Source organism: Megalobrama amblycephala, linkage group LG11 (genome assembly GCF_018812025.1).
Source record: "Megalobrama amblycephala isolate DHTTF-2021 linkage group LG11, ASM1881202v1, whole genome shotgun sequence".
Taxonomy (NCBI): domain Eukaryota; kingdom Metazoa; phylum Chordata; class Actinopteri; order Cypriniformes; family Xenocyprididae; genus Megalobrama; species Megalobrama amblycephala.
In genome coordinates, this window is record NC_063054.1 from 3555217 (window position 1) to 3572432 (window position 17216).

Here is a 17216-nt window from a genome sequence, read left to right on the forward strand (position 1 = left end):
AAATAAATATGTCTGCTTGAAAAAAATGAAGAACGTTGGATGCAAGTTATAAAGAATGTATATATCGTTAATCAAAAAGAAGACCATGTTCTTCTTTATGAGAAGTAGCTTTATTTAATTTTAAGTTAAATAAAGACATGTCACAGCAGTTAAATCTGTGTGTATATTACATGTTCAAACCTTAATGTAATTCATATTTTCAAAATTTGCTGTCCAAATTAACACTGATTTTTGGGTGGACTATCTATCCCTTTAACAGTAAAAATATTGCAGCGTGATTCTGCTGAAATCCTCACTGATTATAATGTGTTTATTGATAAATGATTTCTCTGAAGAATTCTCTGTTCTCTGATTGTGTGATGTCCGTAATTTGATCCGTAACAGTCTGTTTGAGATTTAATGTTGCCGTGTCAGAAAGTGGAACTAAGATGTCAAACCGTCTTTTAAATGACAAACGTGACACTGGTTGTTACAACTGCTAATGGATTTGTAGTTTGTTGTCACGGCAATCGTCCGCCCATGTCCCCTGTGGAGGTTTTGTTGATTGGATCACCTTCTGCTGATATTAGTTGATCTGTAAACCATAGAAGGCCTCGCCCTTTGTACGTTTCCCGGGTACGCCTCACCAAAGCCGTTGCCAGGTTAAGGCCTTTAATGGATTTAACAGAGATAAAGTAGTTATATCTAATGTTTAAAGGTGTGCAACTCATTTTAAAGTAAATGTAAATACTCCAGTTAGTCTGGAGAGCATTAAATGCCACAATACCATCATGATGTTTGACTGTAATATTAGGCTGTAATCTGAAATGTAGTGTATAGAGGTCTCTTGGTGCTGATTATCTATTGTCAGGATATGAATGTGCAGTGTGTAATGATGGTACAACTGCATATATTTCTAGTATTTCTTTCAGTCTCATTTTTAATAACTGATTTTGGACTGATCCTTCAGAATGAAAGCAAGCTGAGCCGTGCTCTAGACAGGATGGAGGTAGCTTGTTTCAAAGATTGATGTCTTTCAGAACAGGAGAAAGGCACCAGCGTCTCCAGCGCCCGTCTCAGACGCGAGCAGCGTAAACCAGTAACCCAGATTTAATTGGCTGCCCATTTATCAACTGATCCAGCATTTCTTGATGTGAGCTGAACTGCAAGCACTTCATCATCCGAGTGGGTCAAGCTGTTACACAGATGAACGGAACAATTTTGGACCCCTTTGTTAATAATTAACCTGATTTCTTTTGAGAAACAATCCAGTGCATAATATAATAATTTCATCATTACCGTTTCCTGCTCAAACAGTTAAAAGGACACCCTCTGATCTTTTTTTGTCACCTTCACTTCCTGCTCCAGAAAAGGCTTTTTCCTTGTTTGTTTAATTGCAACTGAAAAGCTTCAAACTTATCCAGGTGTCTTATGAGGCAGTCAATTAGTATCTCGCTTGTCAGATTAGCAAGTCGATCCGAAAAAGCCTCTGTGATTGCTAATCTGGTTTGGCCAGAGTTCTGTCACATTCGTTGCCATCTCAACGGTGACCTTGATCCCAACAAGGTTTCATAACCTCGTTTGCACTGGTAGACTGTACTGCTACTCATTCATGGCTTTCAGACACTTTAAAGCATTTTATGTTATTTTATTTTATATTGCTTTCAATATAATCACAGTAAATGATGACAAAATGACAAAAAAGGAACACAAAAAGGGCTCCATACATCTTGTGAACGCACTCAATTTCTTGTTATTTACAGAAAATGTTCTTTTTATTTATTCAGATTTCTTTCTAGAATAATTGGTTGATTCAGTTCACAAAACTGAACTGAACTGAATGATTCATGAATCGCACTGATCTGTTCTTACATTTAACTCACTGATTTAGTGATTCATCACGAATCAAACTGATTCGGTTTTTGAGTTAAACTCACTGATTCAGTGGTTTGGTCACAGCAGTTAACGGCCAGTGCTGGGCAGATTACTTACAATTAAAAAATCGTGGTTAGTAATGTAATCCATTATATTTACACATTTTAAGGTAATATAATCTGACTACTTTTGGATTACTTTTAGATTACTTTTTGACCTAACTTGTTTATCACCTTAATTTGAATAGTATAATCTTGTACCATTTTGATATAAATATACAAAGAAAAAGAAAACACATTCAATACTTATCAACAACATGAAGTGCATTAAATATAATCCCAGGCTGGGGTTCATGAGTTTAATGGAAAGCTAATAAGTAATTAATTCATATAATTCATAAATGTAAAATTAAACAAAGTAATATTAAAATAAAAACAATCAATCTAAAAATTGTTTACCTACATATCATGTAACTGACATCAGAGAACTGTGAACTTAAATTTATTAATTTTATTATTGACCTAACTTAAAATCACACAAAATCACAGGGTCTTCAAGTAAATATATTATGACAAAAAGTTGGGGAATCTCTGCATTGCATGTAAATATGAAATGGCATGAATTCATACATTTTTAATGTCTTTCTGAAAGACAAAAGCCTTTCAAAGACCGTAATAAATGGTTAAACAACTCACTGAGTGATAATTAAAATAATATATTGAGTTGAGATATGCAATGTTAAGAAAACAGTTTTCTGTAAATCCAGCGATCAAGCTAGATGGATATAGTAGTTTGGAGAAATAATGAATGAGAATAACATGTAATTGATAAAGTAACTGTAGTCTGATTATGAGTATTTTAAAATGTAATATAATCTAATTACAAGTACTTAAAGGCACAATATGTACAATTTTTGGATTAAGATATCAAAAAACCATTACCACACCTCCTGTGATTTTGCGAAATCACAGCGTCATCAAGCTACGGCTTTGTTTTAAATATAAACGACCTCTAGTGGCGAAAATTACATATTGTGCCTTTAAAGGTGCCCTCGATTCAAAAATTTAATTTACCTCGGCATAGTTGAATAACAAGAGTTCAGTACATGGAAATGGAGTCTCAAACTCCATTGTTTCCTCCTTCTTATATAAATCTCATTTGTTTAAAAGACCTCCGAAGAACAGGCGAATCTCAACATAACACCGACTGTTACGTAACAGTCGGATCATTAATATGTACGCCCCCAATATTTGCATATGCCAGCCCATGTTCAAGGCATTAGACAAGGGCAGACAGTATTAACGTCTGGATCTGTGCACAGCTGAATCATCAGACTAGGTAAGCAAGCAAGAACAACAGCGAAAAATGGCAGATGGAGCAATAATAACTGACATGATCCATGATAACATGATATTTTTAGTGATATTTGTAAACTGTCTTTCTAAATGTTTCGTTAGCATGTTGCTAATGTACTGTTAAATGTGGTTAAAGTTACCATCGTTTCTTACTGTATTCACGGAGACGAGCCGTCGCTATTTTCATTTTTAAACACTTGCAGTCTGTATAATTCATAAACACAACTTCATTCTTTATAAATCTCTCCAACAGTGTGTAATGTTAGCTTTAGCCATGGAGCACTATCAAACTCATTCAGAATCAAATGTAAACATCCAAATAAATACTATACTCACATAATCCGATGTATGCATGCAGTATGCATGACAAACACTTTGTAAAGATCAATTTTGAGGGTTATATTAGCTGTGTGAACTTTTTTTAATGTTGTTTAAGGCAAGCGCAAGCTCTGGGGGCAAGGAGCACGAGAATTAAAGGGCCACACACCCTGAATCGGCTCATTTCTAATTATGCCCCAAAATAGGCAGTTAAAAAAATGAATTAAAAAAAATCTATGTGGTATTTTGAGCTGAAACTTCACAGACACATTCAGGGGACACCTTAGACTTATATTACATCTTTTAAGAAAAAGTTCTAGGGCACCTTTTAATTTTGGGAATCCGATTAAGTAATCCAGATTACATGTAACCAATTACTACCAGCACTGTTAACAGCTCACTGGAGGGGAAGATTTTCAGCTGATGAATTGAATTTCAGTTTCTCACACAAAGCTATTGTATAACTTAAATCCTTGCATATATATATGGACTGGTTTTATGATGCATTTGCATCATTTTTGCAGCTTGAAATCTCCATTCCAAAGTCATTGAAATTATTTGCGGGGGGAACAATCAGTACATGATTCAGATGTTCATTTTTGTTTGAGTTAATCCTCCAAAGGTTTGTCTCTGGCACTTGTAGTTACACCCAAAAACTAACCTTTGTTAGTTGATAGATCTCTTTTCCATAAGTAAAAAGGTCATTTTTGGGCTCCACTTGATGTCCACTGTGAGCAGTGGAAAGCTTGTTCGGCTTGGCCTTTTGTTTAGGCTGCTTACAGGATACCTTGGTTACTTGAAGGCAAGGTCTCCCCTTTGAAAGCCACGCTGAAAAAGACCCTAGAGCAATAAATAAGCGAGTGTTATCAGGAGCTGCTTGGAGGAAGAGGATGCAGCTGTACGAACAGGACTCACGGCTGAGACGGGCGCCCATGCGCTCCTGGAGCCTTTGAGCTGCTGGAAAACGGGAGGTGTGAGGTGGGGCCGGCCCTGCACCGTTTGTTTTTCCTCAGCCGTTTCATCCCCTGCGACCATGCAACGTGCCCTCTTTTACCTCTAAACCTTTCCTCTCGGCAGGAGTTCAAAACTCTCCTGTGACCCTTATCCATTTAAATCAATAGTTTGAACGCCACTAGAAAAATATCCATTTGTCAACAGGTTGCGACCGGAAACGTTTCCTTTTCATCTGCCCAGACGTTTGTGAAATGCATAATAAACACGTTTCTCTTTTTAAATCGGAAAGTAGCGATCGATAACGGCTTTTAAATATGTATTTGGTATTTCGCACGATAGTTTGACAGAAGCGCAGGTTGAAATGAACTTTGCTGCCCTCACACTGAAGCAGAACTCAAAATGTTTACACAAATGCTCTATTGTGTGGAATAATGTCAAAGATCTATAAAAAGTCTCCATGTTTTTAACCTTTTCTCACAGGAAAGGACCTGTCCAGTCGTAGCGAAACGGACCTGGCTTGTATTTTTGGGAAGCGATCGAAACGGGAAATAAGAGACCAAGATGAGGTAAGCGGTGTAACTTGGCAGCACATATACATATATATATATATATATATATATATATATATATATATATATATATATATATATATATCTTTAAAATGACGTATAACAATATTACAGGTTTAGTAAAAGTTCAGTATAAGCATGATGTTAGTTTTGTCACTTCTTCACACACACTGTACCAAAAGTTTGGAAACGTTAAGGTTTTTGAAAGAAGTCTCTTGTGGTACGGTATGCAATTTCCATTGTCAGACGTTGGGAATGGTATCCTAATTCCATCCAAGAATCCTGAAAAAAATGGTACACAACTGTTTTCAACATTGATAATAATCAGAAATTTTTATTGAGCATCAAATCAGCATATTAAAATGATTTCTGAAGGATCATGTGACACTGAACACTGGAGTAATGATGCTGAAAATTCAGCTTTGCATCATAGGAATAAATTACATTTTAATATATATTCATATTGAAAAGAGTTCTTTTGAATGGTAAAAATATTTTACAATATTACTGTTTTTTACTGTATTTTTGATCAAATAAATGCAGCCTTGATGAGCAGAAGAGACTACTTTCAAAAACATAAACCTTGATGTTGTCGAACTGTTTACTGGCACTGTGTATATACAAAAAAAATTGTGTGTATATATATATATATATATATATATATATATATATATATATATATATATATATATATATATATATATATATATATATATATATATATATATATATGATAACATTAAATATAAAAAAATATAAAAATATAAAAAATTTAAAACATAGAAATTGTGCATTTTTTCCAATAAACAATATATTGCTGGAAAAGTACAAAATACTTTTTAAAAATGTCAAAATGACCTCTGTTCAGACTCCCTCATTTCATCATTTCAACCATTTCAAACAACCCATAAGTATGTTGCAAGAATGTGTAATTCCATACACAACTGGCACTTAGCAACTAGATCACTAAAACTAAACAAAACATTGTAACCAACTCTTCACGAGAGACATTAATAATTTGGGCAATTACCTGTTTGATCGGTTTGTTACGATGAGGAATGAATTTATTTTCCACTTCCTTCAAGGCAACACTATTTTTTTTTTTTTTTTTTTTTTGCTTTCTCGCTCGTCACAGGTTACCACAATTATTTTAACCAGAACTGCTTATCATATATTCAAACTTCCTTCATAAACTTCTACTTAAGATGTTTAAAATCCCCAGTTGACTTTGTTAGAATTTTTGCCATTCAAAATGGGCAAATGATCTTTTCTCATTTATTCGCATTCTGAACTGTGGTACACCAAAATAACCAACCTTTTTTACGCCGTATGCGAATCAACATATAACACAACACTGTGTTTGCACGGCAGCCAGAAAACGAGGCACGTGCCGAGTGTCATAACAACAGCAAAGCTGCTCTGATGCGACATTTCATTTACGAGCCAAAGCTTAAAACCTAAGCTTACCTAGAACTATTCTTCTGCTGCCTCGCAAACACTGGCGTTTCTTTGTGGAAATACAAATCTCACTAAGAACTGAACCACAAAAAATGCGGTGTAGTATTTACATCACAACAAAAATGAGCAAATGACGTGTCCTCTTGCAAAATGTGTCAAAATAAATAACAATGCCAACTTTAAGGTGGACTTTCAGAGGAAATACAGACACCACCACCTTCAAACTGAATCCAAACTATTAGAGCCGTGTAAGCCAAAAACTCTACTACATAATCCCTTCAAACCAACTTCTTCAAACCAAGTTTCGAGGGTTTGAAGGGACCATCAGTAATTCTGTTTTCTACTTATATCACTGCCTCCTGTACCTGGGAGATGATGGGGAAATGCGGTTTGATCGTGCCCACTAGCACATCATCAGAAATACACAGCCTGATTTGACCACAGAGACGGCTGACAGGACTATGGGGTGAAAGAGGAGAGAGCGGGTGCAAATCCGTTAAGGGGATTTCAGCGGGATCCCTGCCTACAGTGACTCGTGTGTGGAGTCAGACGGCACGCTATGACACGGCTCATTATCAGCCTGCAGCTCGCTGAGAGCGGCTCACGTGAAAGCAGAGGTCAGCGGTGCTCACAGGTGGGCTGGACCATACGGCGACGCAACCGGCTGAAATAGCTTTGCCACATCTCGATATTATTCTCGTGTTTTATGTAACACTTCAAATGTCAGCTCAACAGTGAGGAAAGGCTAATTTTGGGTGTTAAAGGAATATTGTGTGTTAAACAAGTTCATTTTAGGGGTCAAACGACTTTTTTTATATGATTAAAGTCAAGTCGACAAGTCGCTGATGACGTCATTAATGAACAAACAAGCCTGAGCTGAGACTTGAACGCGGGTCGCCTTGTGCACAGCTATGGCATATGAAACGGCTCTGCCCACAAGGCTACTGTTCCTCCATAACAGCTTATTTTTATCAGCTCTTTTGTGTTTGCGTTGTTTTATTTCTCACAGATTTCTGCTCTTTTTAAGATAGTTACTAAGAAGTATATGCTAGAACTCGTCTAAGCTATTATTGATAAATCACAGAACAGTGTGACAATGATTATCTCTTCATCACGGCACCTGTTAGTGGGTGGATATATTAGGCAGCAAGTGAACAAAGTTGATGTGTTAGAAGCGGGAAAAATGGGCGAGCATAAGGATTTGAGCGAGTTTGACAAGGACCAGATTGTGATGGCTAGACGACTGGGTCAGAGCATCTCCAAAACTGCAGCTCTTGTGGGGTGTTCCCGGTCTGCAGTGGTCAGTGTCTATCAAAAGTGCTCCAAGGAAGGAACAGTGCTGAACCAGCGACAGGGTCATGGGCGGCCGAGGCTCAATGAAGGCTGGCCCGTGTGGTCCGATCCAACAGACGAGCTACTGTAGCTCAAATTGCTCAAGAAGTTAAAGGAATAGTTCACCCAAAAATGAAAATCTGATGTTTATCTGCTTACCCCCAGGGCATCCAAGTTGTAGGTGACCTTGTTTCTACAGTAGAACACAAATGATGATTTTTAACTCCAACCGTTGCAGTCTGTCAGCCGTATAATACATGTCAATGGCAACACAATCTGTAAGAGTCAAAAAAAAACATGCACAGACAAATCCAAATTAAACCCTGCGGCTCGTGACGACACATTGATGTCCTAAGACACGAAACGATCGGGTTGTGCGAGAAACCGAACAGTATTTATATCATTTTTTACCTCTAAAACACCACTGTGTCCAACTGCCTTGTGCACGGCATCTGGTGTGTGAGGTCTGAACTCGCTCTGATGACAGAAGTGATGTCTCGTGCATATACTTCAATGAGTGCGAGACATCACTTCCGTTGAAGGATGCTGAAGGCAGTTGGACATGGTGTTTTAGAGGTAAAAAAAGATATAAATACTGTTCGGTAATGCTGGTTCTGATGGAAAGGTGTCAGAATACACAGTGCATCACAGTTTGTTGCGTATGGAGCTGCATAGCTGGAGACCAGTCAGGGTGACCATGCTGACCCCTGTCCACCGCCGAAAGAGCCAACAGTGAGCATCAGAACTGGACCATGAAGCAATGGAAGAAGGTGACCTGGTCTGATGAATCACATTTTCTTTTACATCACGTGGATTACCTGGGGAACACATGGCACCAGGATGCACTATGGGAAGAAGGCAAGCCGGCGGAGGCAGTGTGATGCTTTGGGCAATGTTCTGCTGGGAAACCTTGGGTCCTGCCATCCATGTTGATGTTACTTTGACACGTATCACCTACCTAAGCATTGTTGCAGACCATGTACACTCTTTCATGGAAACGGTATTCCTGGTGGCTGTGGCCTCTTTCAGCAGGATAATGCTCCTGACACAAAGCAAAAATGGTTCAGGAATATTTTGAGGAGCACAACAACGAGTTTGAGGTGTTGACTTGACCTCCAAATTCCCCAGATCTCAATCCAGTCGAGCATCTGTGGGATGTGCTGAACAAACAAGTCCGATCCAATTTTGGCAGCAAAAGCGGGACCAGCAAAATTTTAGGAAGGTGGTCATAATGTTATGCCTGATCAGTGTTGATATATACCCCTCTACCCCCACTCACTAAGCGATATTTTGGTGTTCAGGTGCCATGTAGTTTTTCACATTAAATCCCAGTTTCTTTTTTTTTTTTTGACCTTCCTCTCTTGGTTGACAATGGTTACCTCAGTGTTCGTGACACAGCAGTTCCAAGTCCATCTAATGAATGTGCTGCAGGTCTGAAGCCCCCGCCGAACTGCCTCTTTACTGAGAAAGCAACACAATAGCAGCAGCTCATGCTTTGCCTGAATTTGGAAGTGCCGGCAGTATGCTATATTTTTATTTTTTTTTCTTCCGCTAATCGTTTTGTTGCAGTTTGTTATTGTCCTAGTCTGGAGGGACTTCATTGACCGGATTGAAAACCAATCTGAACAGGCTCACAATGGCATCCCATGGGGCCGTGTGGCGAAGGGCTGGTGGCGAGCCCTGTAAACGAGGGGCAGTTAGGCCTGCGTAGGAAGCCAATGAGGGGGCGTTGTTTATGTGTGCATTGTGTGCTTGTGTGCTGGTGGAAGGTTTTTGCCTCAGTTCGTAGATGCATCCCGGCACAAGAAGGTGTTTATAAACCTGTTTAATGCAGTTTTTGTGACCGAGCTTGTGCCATCAGTGTCACCTTACAGGTTTTAAGTGCATCATGCAGTTAGTGTCCATGCACAGGCTGATCTCACTGCTGCGGTGTCTTGGCCGCCCTCACTCCCACCTCTTGCACCAGGGGTTTTCCTCCCTCCTCTCAGAGCTTCCTGTCAGTCCCTTATCTCTTGTCACAGTGTTCTCGGACACACACATGTGTGCACATGGGAGGCCGTTCCAAGTCGCCCCTGATCTCATTACCTTTATTTAAGAAACTGTTATGAAGTGGTAGTTGTATTTTTTATTTTTTTTTTCTTAACAAATGAGTTTTGATTTGTTTTGTTTACTGTGGTCCTACTTTGAATTAGGCACTTCTTTAATGTTTCATACCTCAAGGTCTTGGAAACATCAGATCTCTGAAGTTCAATAAAAATGGAAAGTGACCAAATTGCTCTTTGTCATTCTTTCAAAATCCAGTTGCCCACTTTTAAAAAAAAAATTTTTTTTTCTATATACCAAGGCCGTAACCATGTCTTGAACATTGGAGTGTGCGACAAATTTTTTAGAAAGCAGTGAAGAAAATTCTAGGTCTAATTCTAGTTGGGGAAATAAATCATTTTGATCTCTTTGCAAATAATATTTTAATGCAAATTAATGCAAGTATGCTAAGGGTGTCACGATTTCGATTTTAAATCGAAATCGACCGAAATTAAGTCACTATCTCGAACTTCGAATTAAAAAATGGAATCGTCGATGCTGCCACGCCCCCATGTCGCGTCCGGTTGCTTGCCAAGCGGAAAAAACACGTGTTGAAGTGCTGCGAGTCAACCTCCTCTAACACCCACTCAAAAGATAGCATAGCAACTGCAGATGCAGGAGACCCATCGACAGAACTCGAACCCCCTCCTCTTTCACCGAAGTCGCTGGTGTGGAAGTATTTTGGATTTCCAGTGAGTTATGTTGACAACGTTCGCGTTGTCGACAAAAAAACAACAGTTTGCTATGTGCGTGTACCATACGAGTTTGCCGTCTTGTAAACGTGCACGCGGCAGATGATGTCAAACACAAAGCTTACCTCATTCGTGTGCAGCAATGGATAACACGAGGCTTTTATTTATTTTTATTTATTTATGTATTTACGTTTATATGAAAATGTTGTACACTTCCCCATGTTAACAAACTTTCAAGACTATCAAGTCTATAAATGACCAACTTATAAAAACAAATTTATAGCTGTCTGTCTTTGTAAAGAAATTCTCACTGTGCAGCTTCGAGCCGCTGCTGTGACGCTGTACAAACGGTGTAGTTACGCTCACGCGCTGCGCACACGACGCTCACGCTTGCAGTGTGAAGCAGGCGTTAGGAGTATTCATAGCTGCAGACATGCGACCTTATTCGGTGGTGGAAAACTCCGGTTTTAAGCCTCGTTTACACTGCACGCGTGTGCGGCACGTTAAGGCTGCGACGCGGCTACCGGAGCTGATTCGCGGCCACTCTAGTCAATGCTCGTGTTTACACCAGCCGCGCCGCTTCGCTAAAGATAGGCGTTTCGCCTATTTTTGAAGGACACCGCGTCCAAGACGCGCAGCTCAAATACAAAATAAAGTCAAAATAATCACCCTGAGTAAACTCCCGCTCATATTTCACATCACTACGATGCCAGAAACTGACGACAAGGGATTCGAAGTTGAAAAACTTGAAATTTCTTTGTTTTTGTTGTCCATAACTGGAATTTTAAGTGTATTAACTTCATCTGAAAAACGCCAGACATGCAAATCTCGTGGTCTCGGGAACCCAGCCGCTTCGCTTCTGAAATGCTTCTGGTGTGAGTTGACACCGCTCAGAGGACGGAACAAAACCTTGCCGGAGCCGTAATGCAACGCACACGCATGCAGTATAAACGAGGCGTTAGGCATTTAATTAGCGTGCTAGAACCTGTGCTTAAAAAAAAAAAAAAATGTAAAAATCGAGAATCGAATCGAACCGTGACCTTGGAATCGAAAATGTAATCGAATCGAGGATTTGGAGAATCGTGACACCCCTAAAATATGCACACATGTAGTGCTGGGCGGTATACCGGTTCATGCCGAATACCGGTATTTATTTTTATGATATGACGTCACTGTTTGAGAGCGTGCCGTTTCACTGTTGCACTTTAGTGAGAGCACAGCTGAGATCGCATCACAGCCTATGGTAAGTCCGAAATCACCCACTAATGCCTCATTCACTATTCCCAACGTTATCCACTTATATTGTTCACTTGAAAGAGTGAATGAAAATGAGTGAGTGAATTCGGACAGCCGTTGTGTGTGCATCGGCTGTTCACTCATTGTGGTGCAATGTGAGATTGAATGAGTGCGCTCAGTAACGTCCACTATGGTTTCAGACACCACTACTAATGGCTGTCCCCTCAAATAATGCCCTATTTGAGCTTATAGGGGGCGATTTTGGATTCAGCCCTTGATTACCGCGGAGAATTCAAACTACACGCGGCGCACCCGAGAGAGCGGTTTCTGCGCGGAGCTCCGTGATGAGATTAACAACGTTCTCCACATGGATTATATATATCAGATATAAGCACGCTCGCTCCGGTCTAAGTTTATGGACCTATTTCATATACTCTAGTGCTCTAAACATGAACCAGCAGCGTGTATGCGCACATATTTCATCACGTCTTCTTCAAATGAAATGTAACGTTACGCAAAGGACACTGAACTGTACGTCTGATCATGACTGCGATGGGTTATTCTGCTACACAGAAGACGATGTAAGTTAATAAATAGACTGACAATTCAAAGAAGAATGGGCAAAGGCAAAAATTTAACTGCTTTATTCTTTCTGTGTTAAACTTGTGGGTGTCATTTGTTCAGAGACTGTAGTGCTCTTAAATGTACTGAAAATATCCTTAGACAGTTTAAATGTTCTTCCGTGTTTCTCCCTCGTTTTGGCAGTTTGTTGTTAGATTTTTAAAATGCTTAAGGTGCCCTCAACTTTTTTTTTTTTTCTTTTTTTTTTTTCCTATCTCCATGGTCATATTTTAATATTCATGTATCTGTAATGAGTGTTGCAGGTCTGTGTTTTATTGGGTGTTGTCTCCCCACAGCATCATTTTGTGGGGCTTTGTAAACCTGTATTAACTCTAGTGTGGAATTTTTCTACAATATTCACTCATCATGACAGTAAAACAGGGCATTCTGGTCAATCTACTGCAGTATTTCCTCTCTCAATCAGTAGAAAATGTGGTTAACGCCCGGTCATGCATAAGGGAAAAAAATACTGTCATATACCGTGAAACCGATATAATTTTGAAAAATACAGTGATATAAATTTTTGGTCATACCGCCCAGCACTACTCGCACTTTTATTTGTTTGCCTTATATGTCAAAAAACAAAAACATTTCTTGTCTATCTCAATCATTCTGACATTGAGTGCTGTTTTAAAGTAAAAAAGTAAAAAATGTAACTTTTAAACCTTTTTGTCATCTTAACATCATCATCACCCTCATCATCACCCCCCCAATTAATTAACTCCAGACTGAATGTTATTTTGTTTATACTTTTTTTTTTTTTTTTTTTAATTTTAACCAATGAATTTAAACTTTTCTGTGATTTTAGTTTATTTACTCAATTTCAGATGAATTTTAATTTTAATTAATGTGACGGTTAATTAATTCGCACATCAAATTTGGCTGAGAAATTACTCCTAAAAGATCATTTGAAGTCATTATTATGTAAATCGTCAAATAGTCATTACAGAAAGTGGCTTCAGAAGTAAATACTTTATTTGATTCAACTTAAACTTTTAAACCATGAGGTTGACTAATTGATGACTGCGTTTTCGTTTTTTGGGTGAACTTTTTAATGTTTAATGTTTGTTTATTTTTTTTGTTTGTTTGTTTTTTTTAAATATGAAAATATGAAATTACTTTTAATGAAATTATGCTCTAAATAAGAAACTAAAACTGCCAGTTGGTGGTGGTAAATGTCTTAATGTTTAAGTCATTGAATCATTCATTCGATTCGTTTAAATGGCTGATTCATTCAGGAGTGATGTAAACGGTTCTTTTTATGAATGGTCCATTGAATCATTGATTCATCTGATCTGTTCAAAACGGAGATTCAGAAATTAAATGCTGCTGTGAGTTGCTCGGAGAAGAATGATTCTACTTTTTCTTTATACTTTTGTTGGCAAAATTGTCTAAAATAAGACAATATTAACTTCTTAATTACTGAACTGTTGTAGAAAATCAGTATCGCATTTGTACTCGTGCTATTCTGGACGGAAAAACGGCACTTGTGTGATATTGCACTCCTTACTCATGTGATAGGCTATAACTTAACTATATATATGATATGAGTCAAAAACTCAAACGGGGCATTTTTGCCCACATATCTTGAATTTTAGGGACATGCATTCTATATACATCGCGCAGTGAGTTATTGCATCATATTCGTTTTCAATCAACCTTATGAAATGTCTGATGACCTACGTAGGTCTTTTTTTAGCTGTTGAACTAATCAAATCTTTTCTTATTTCAAAATAATTTTAACCCATCTTGCGGCTCCATTGGAAATTTGCTGAGGCCCGTAGTGGGCGTCGGCCCCCTGGTTGAGAACCGCTGCTGTAACGGATAGCCGTCAGGAGCGTGTTAGAGAGCCGGCAGTGTCCGAACAGACCGCGCTGCCGTCCATCACTGCCTTTCGCTCTGTACGATGTGGGAAAATCTCAGTGGCAGGGAGAGCAGTGTTCACGACTAGTGCTTTTGTGCCTTTCTCACAACCGTTGTCTTTACTTCATCGCATTTTTTTTGTATTTTTAGCTTTCAGTATTTATTCTTGATGTCTCTCTTATTTGGTTCCCTCCCCATCTCTTTCTCTCTCGTTGGCTCGTTCTCTTCTCGGGGGCCTTAGTTAGGCTGTAGGCTAGTGTGTATGGAGTCATGAGGAGTGGGTGTGATTTATCTCCCTCGGCCCCTCCGTCGCCCCCTCCACTCCGGCAGGCCCAGAGGAAAGAGCCGAGTTTGCTTGAACGTGGCTCGGTTTGCGAGGCCCCAGCATTAGCTGAAATAAACCCTCCTGCTGCTGGTGAAAAATGTCCTGTGATTGGCTAATTAATCAGTCAAAAGGGGAGCGTCGCGGCCTGTGACTTGAGGGACCCGAGCAGGCGACCGCTGAGGGCCCGCTGATAAATGGACTCCCTCCTGCTTCATACATCAGTGAAACTTAGTCATTTTTTACCACTGCTCTTTGCGTCAATGGTGGATCGCTAAGGCCTACACTTATATTTCGTGTGAAACTCCATCTGTGTGTGTGTGGAATGCATTTCAGACAATCGTCTGATTTGGTCTGCGAACTTTAAATCGCTCAATAAATATTGTCTATTCAGCATAATGTCCACATCAGAGTTTTAGTTTCAGTATCATTTTGCCCCAGGTTTTTCAGTTTGCAAACAATAGACTTTCAGTTTGAAAATCCAGTGATAAATTTGATATTTCTTGTGATTTAATCAGTAAGTTTAGGCCATTTTACTCTTTTATTGTATTGTATTTTACTATTATTTGTGCATGTGCTATATAATTTAGCCTAAAAGAGATCCACTGCTACCTGTTGCTGGACGTCTGTGGCTTAAAATCAAACTAATTTATAATATATACACTTCCATTCAAAAGATTGTGCTTGGTATGTTGGTTTTTTTCTGATTGCTTTTAAAATTTTATTTAATCAGAGGTGACTGTAAAGACATTTACAGCGTTTCAAAAGATTTCCTGTTCAAATAAATGTTGTTTTGAACTTTTTTACACAAAAAAAAACCCTTTTCAATATTTATGCATTTCAGTTAATAGTAAACTTCCATCAAATTGAACTGAATAATCCTTGCATATTATGAATTAAATAAATATAAGTAAAAAAAAAAAAAAACAAGAGCTTAATAAACATTTTGTATAAATCTTAATGGAACAAGGGAATGGACCATTTATTTTGATTCATATTCATTGAAAAAAAAAAAAAAAAAATGTTTACATTTGTTTGATATTTATACAAAATGTTTTAAGCTCTAGTTTTTAAAATTCTTAATTCATATTATGTAAGGAATACTCAATTCAATTTGATGGAATTTTACTATTAATTGAAATGCGTAAATCTTGAAAAAAGACATCAGATTCCTGAAAAATTGAATCAATTTCCACAAAATTATTGAAATTCAGCTTTGCCATCACATGAATAATTACATTTTTAAATATATTAAAATAGAAAAAAGTTAATTTAAATTTTATTTCACAATATTACTCATTTTACTGTGTTTTCAATCAAATAAATGCAGTTTTGGTGAACATAAGAGATGCTTTTTAAAACATTAAAATATCTTTCCAACCCCAAACTTTTGAAGTGTTTAATTTATAATATATAAATTGTACTTTAATATTTTAATAATGTAATAAAAAAAAATAATATATATATATATATATATATATATATATATATATATATATATATATATATATATATATATATATATATATATAGATAGATAGATATAGATATATATAGATATATATATATATATATAGTATGTTTTTATTACTACCTTTTTACTGCACTCTTCCTACATAAATGGAAATTTACTACATATACATACTCGGTCTATATATAGATTTGTTTTTTTGTTTTTGTTTTTTTTTTATTATGGGTAACAATTTAGTTTAGGGTTCAATTCTCACTATTAACTAGTTACTTAATATCATGCATATTACTAGGATGTTGGCTGTTTATTAGTACTTATAAAGCAGATATTCTGCATGATCATATTCTATATCCCTTAATCCTACACAATACCTAAACTTAACAGCTACCTTACTAACTATTAATAAGCAACAATTAGGAGTTTATTGAGGGGAAAAGTTGTAGTTAATAGTGAGAACAAATCTAAAGTGTGACCAAATTATGACTTATGAATTGGGATTTCTTTTATTAAAGTAAGCTGGAGACGGTTGGCGTCTGTGTTTGTCTCCATGGTTCCCGTCAGGCTGTGTTTCAGGGGTTGGCGTGACCCTCTGTGGCCTCTCCCACTCCCACGGCAGCTCTAACACAAAGCCCTCAGACTGGAGGGTGGTACCTGTAGCTGCTCTGAATCAGCCCACGCCCGTCCTCATGAAGGATCGCCGGCCAGTTGACTCGCCGTTCCCCCGATGCCGCCACCTCACCAAATGAGGAGGAGAGGCTGCGCCATTTGGCAGATGTGGTGAAGGGGCGAGAGGCAGCGATGTCATTGGCCGCATGGGAGTCGGCTGGTGGGCGGAGTTGAGTACTGAAATGCTGCTGAGGATGCAGAAGTTGAGCTCTGAATATGCCAGCAGGCTAATGGAGCTCCCATCACTGAGTTTTATCCATATTATTATTATTACACACATTATAAACGATACGATATTTTGGAAATTATACAATATTGATGAGAGGTTACGACAGACTATAAAAAGACTAAAGATTAGCTGCAGTCCCTAATCAACATTTATTGGCTAGCAATTTTTTTATTTTAAACTTACACTACTGTTTA

General features: G+C 38.0%; 1 protein-coding gene across 1 annotated transcript in view; it reads left to right on the forward strand.

Moving 5' to 3' along the window:
- The window catches only part of pinx1 (PIN2 (TERF1) interacting telomerase inhibitor 1), a 43402-nt gene that overhangs the window by 12737 nt on the left and 13449 nt on the right, over positions 1-17216 (forward strand). Inside the window, exon 6 of the mRNA XM_048208362.1 lies at positions 4962-5047. Within this exon, the coding sequence (XP_048064319.1) occupies positions 4962-5047 (86 nt within the window). The remainder of the gene's footprint in view (positions 1-4961; positions 5048-17216) is intronic.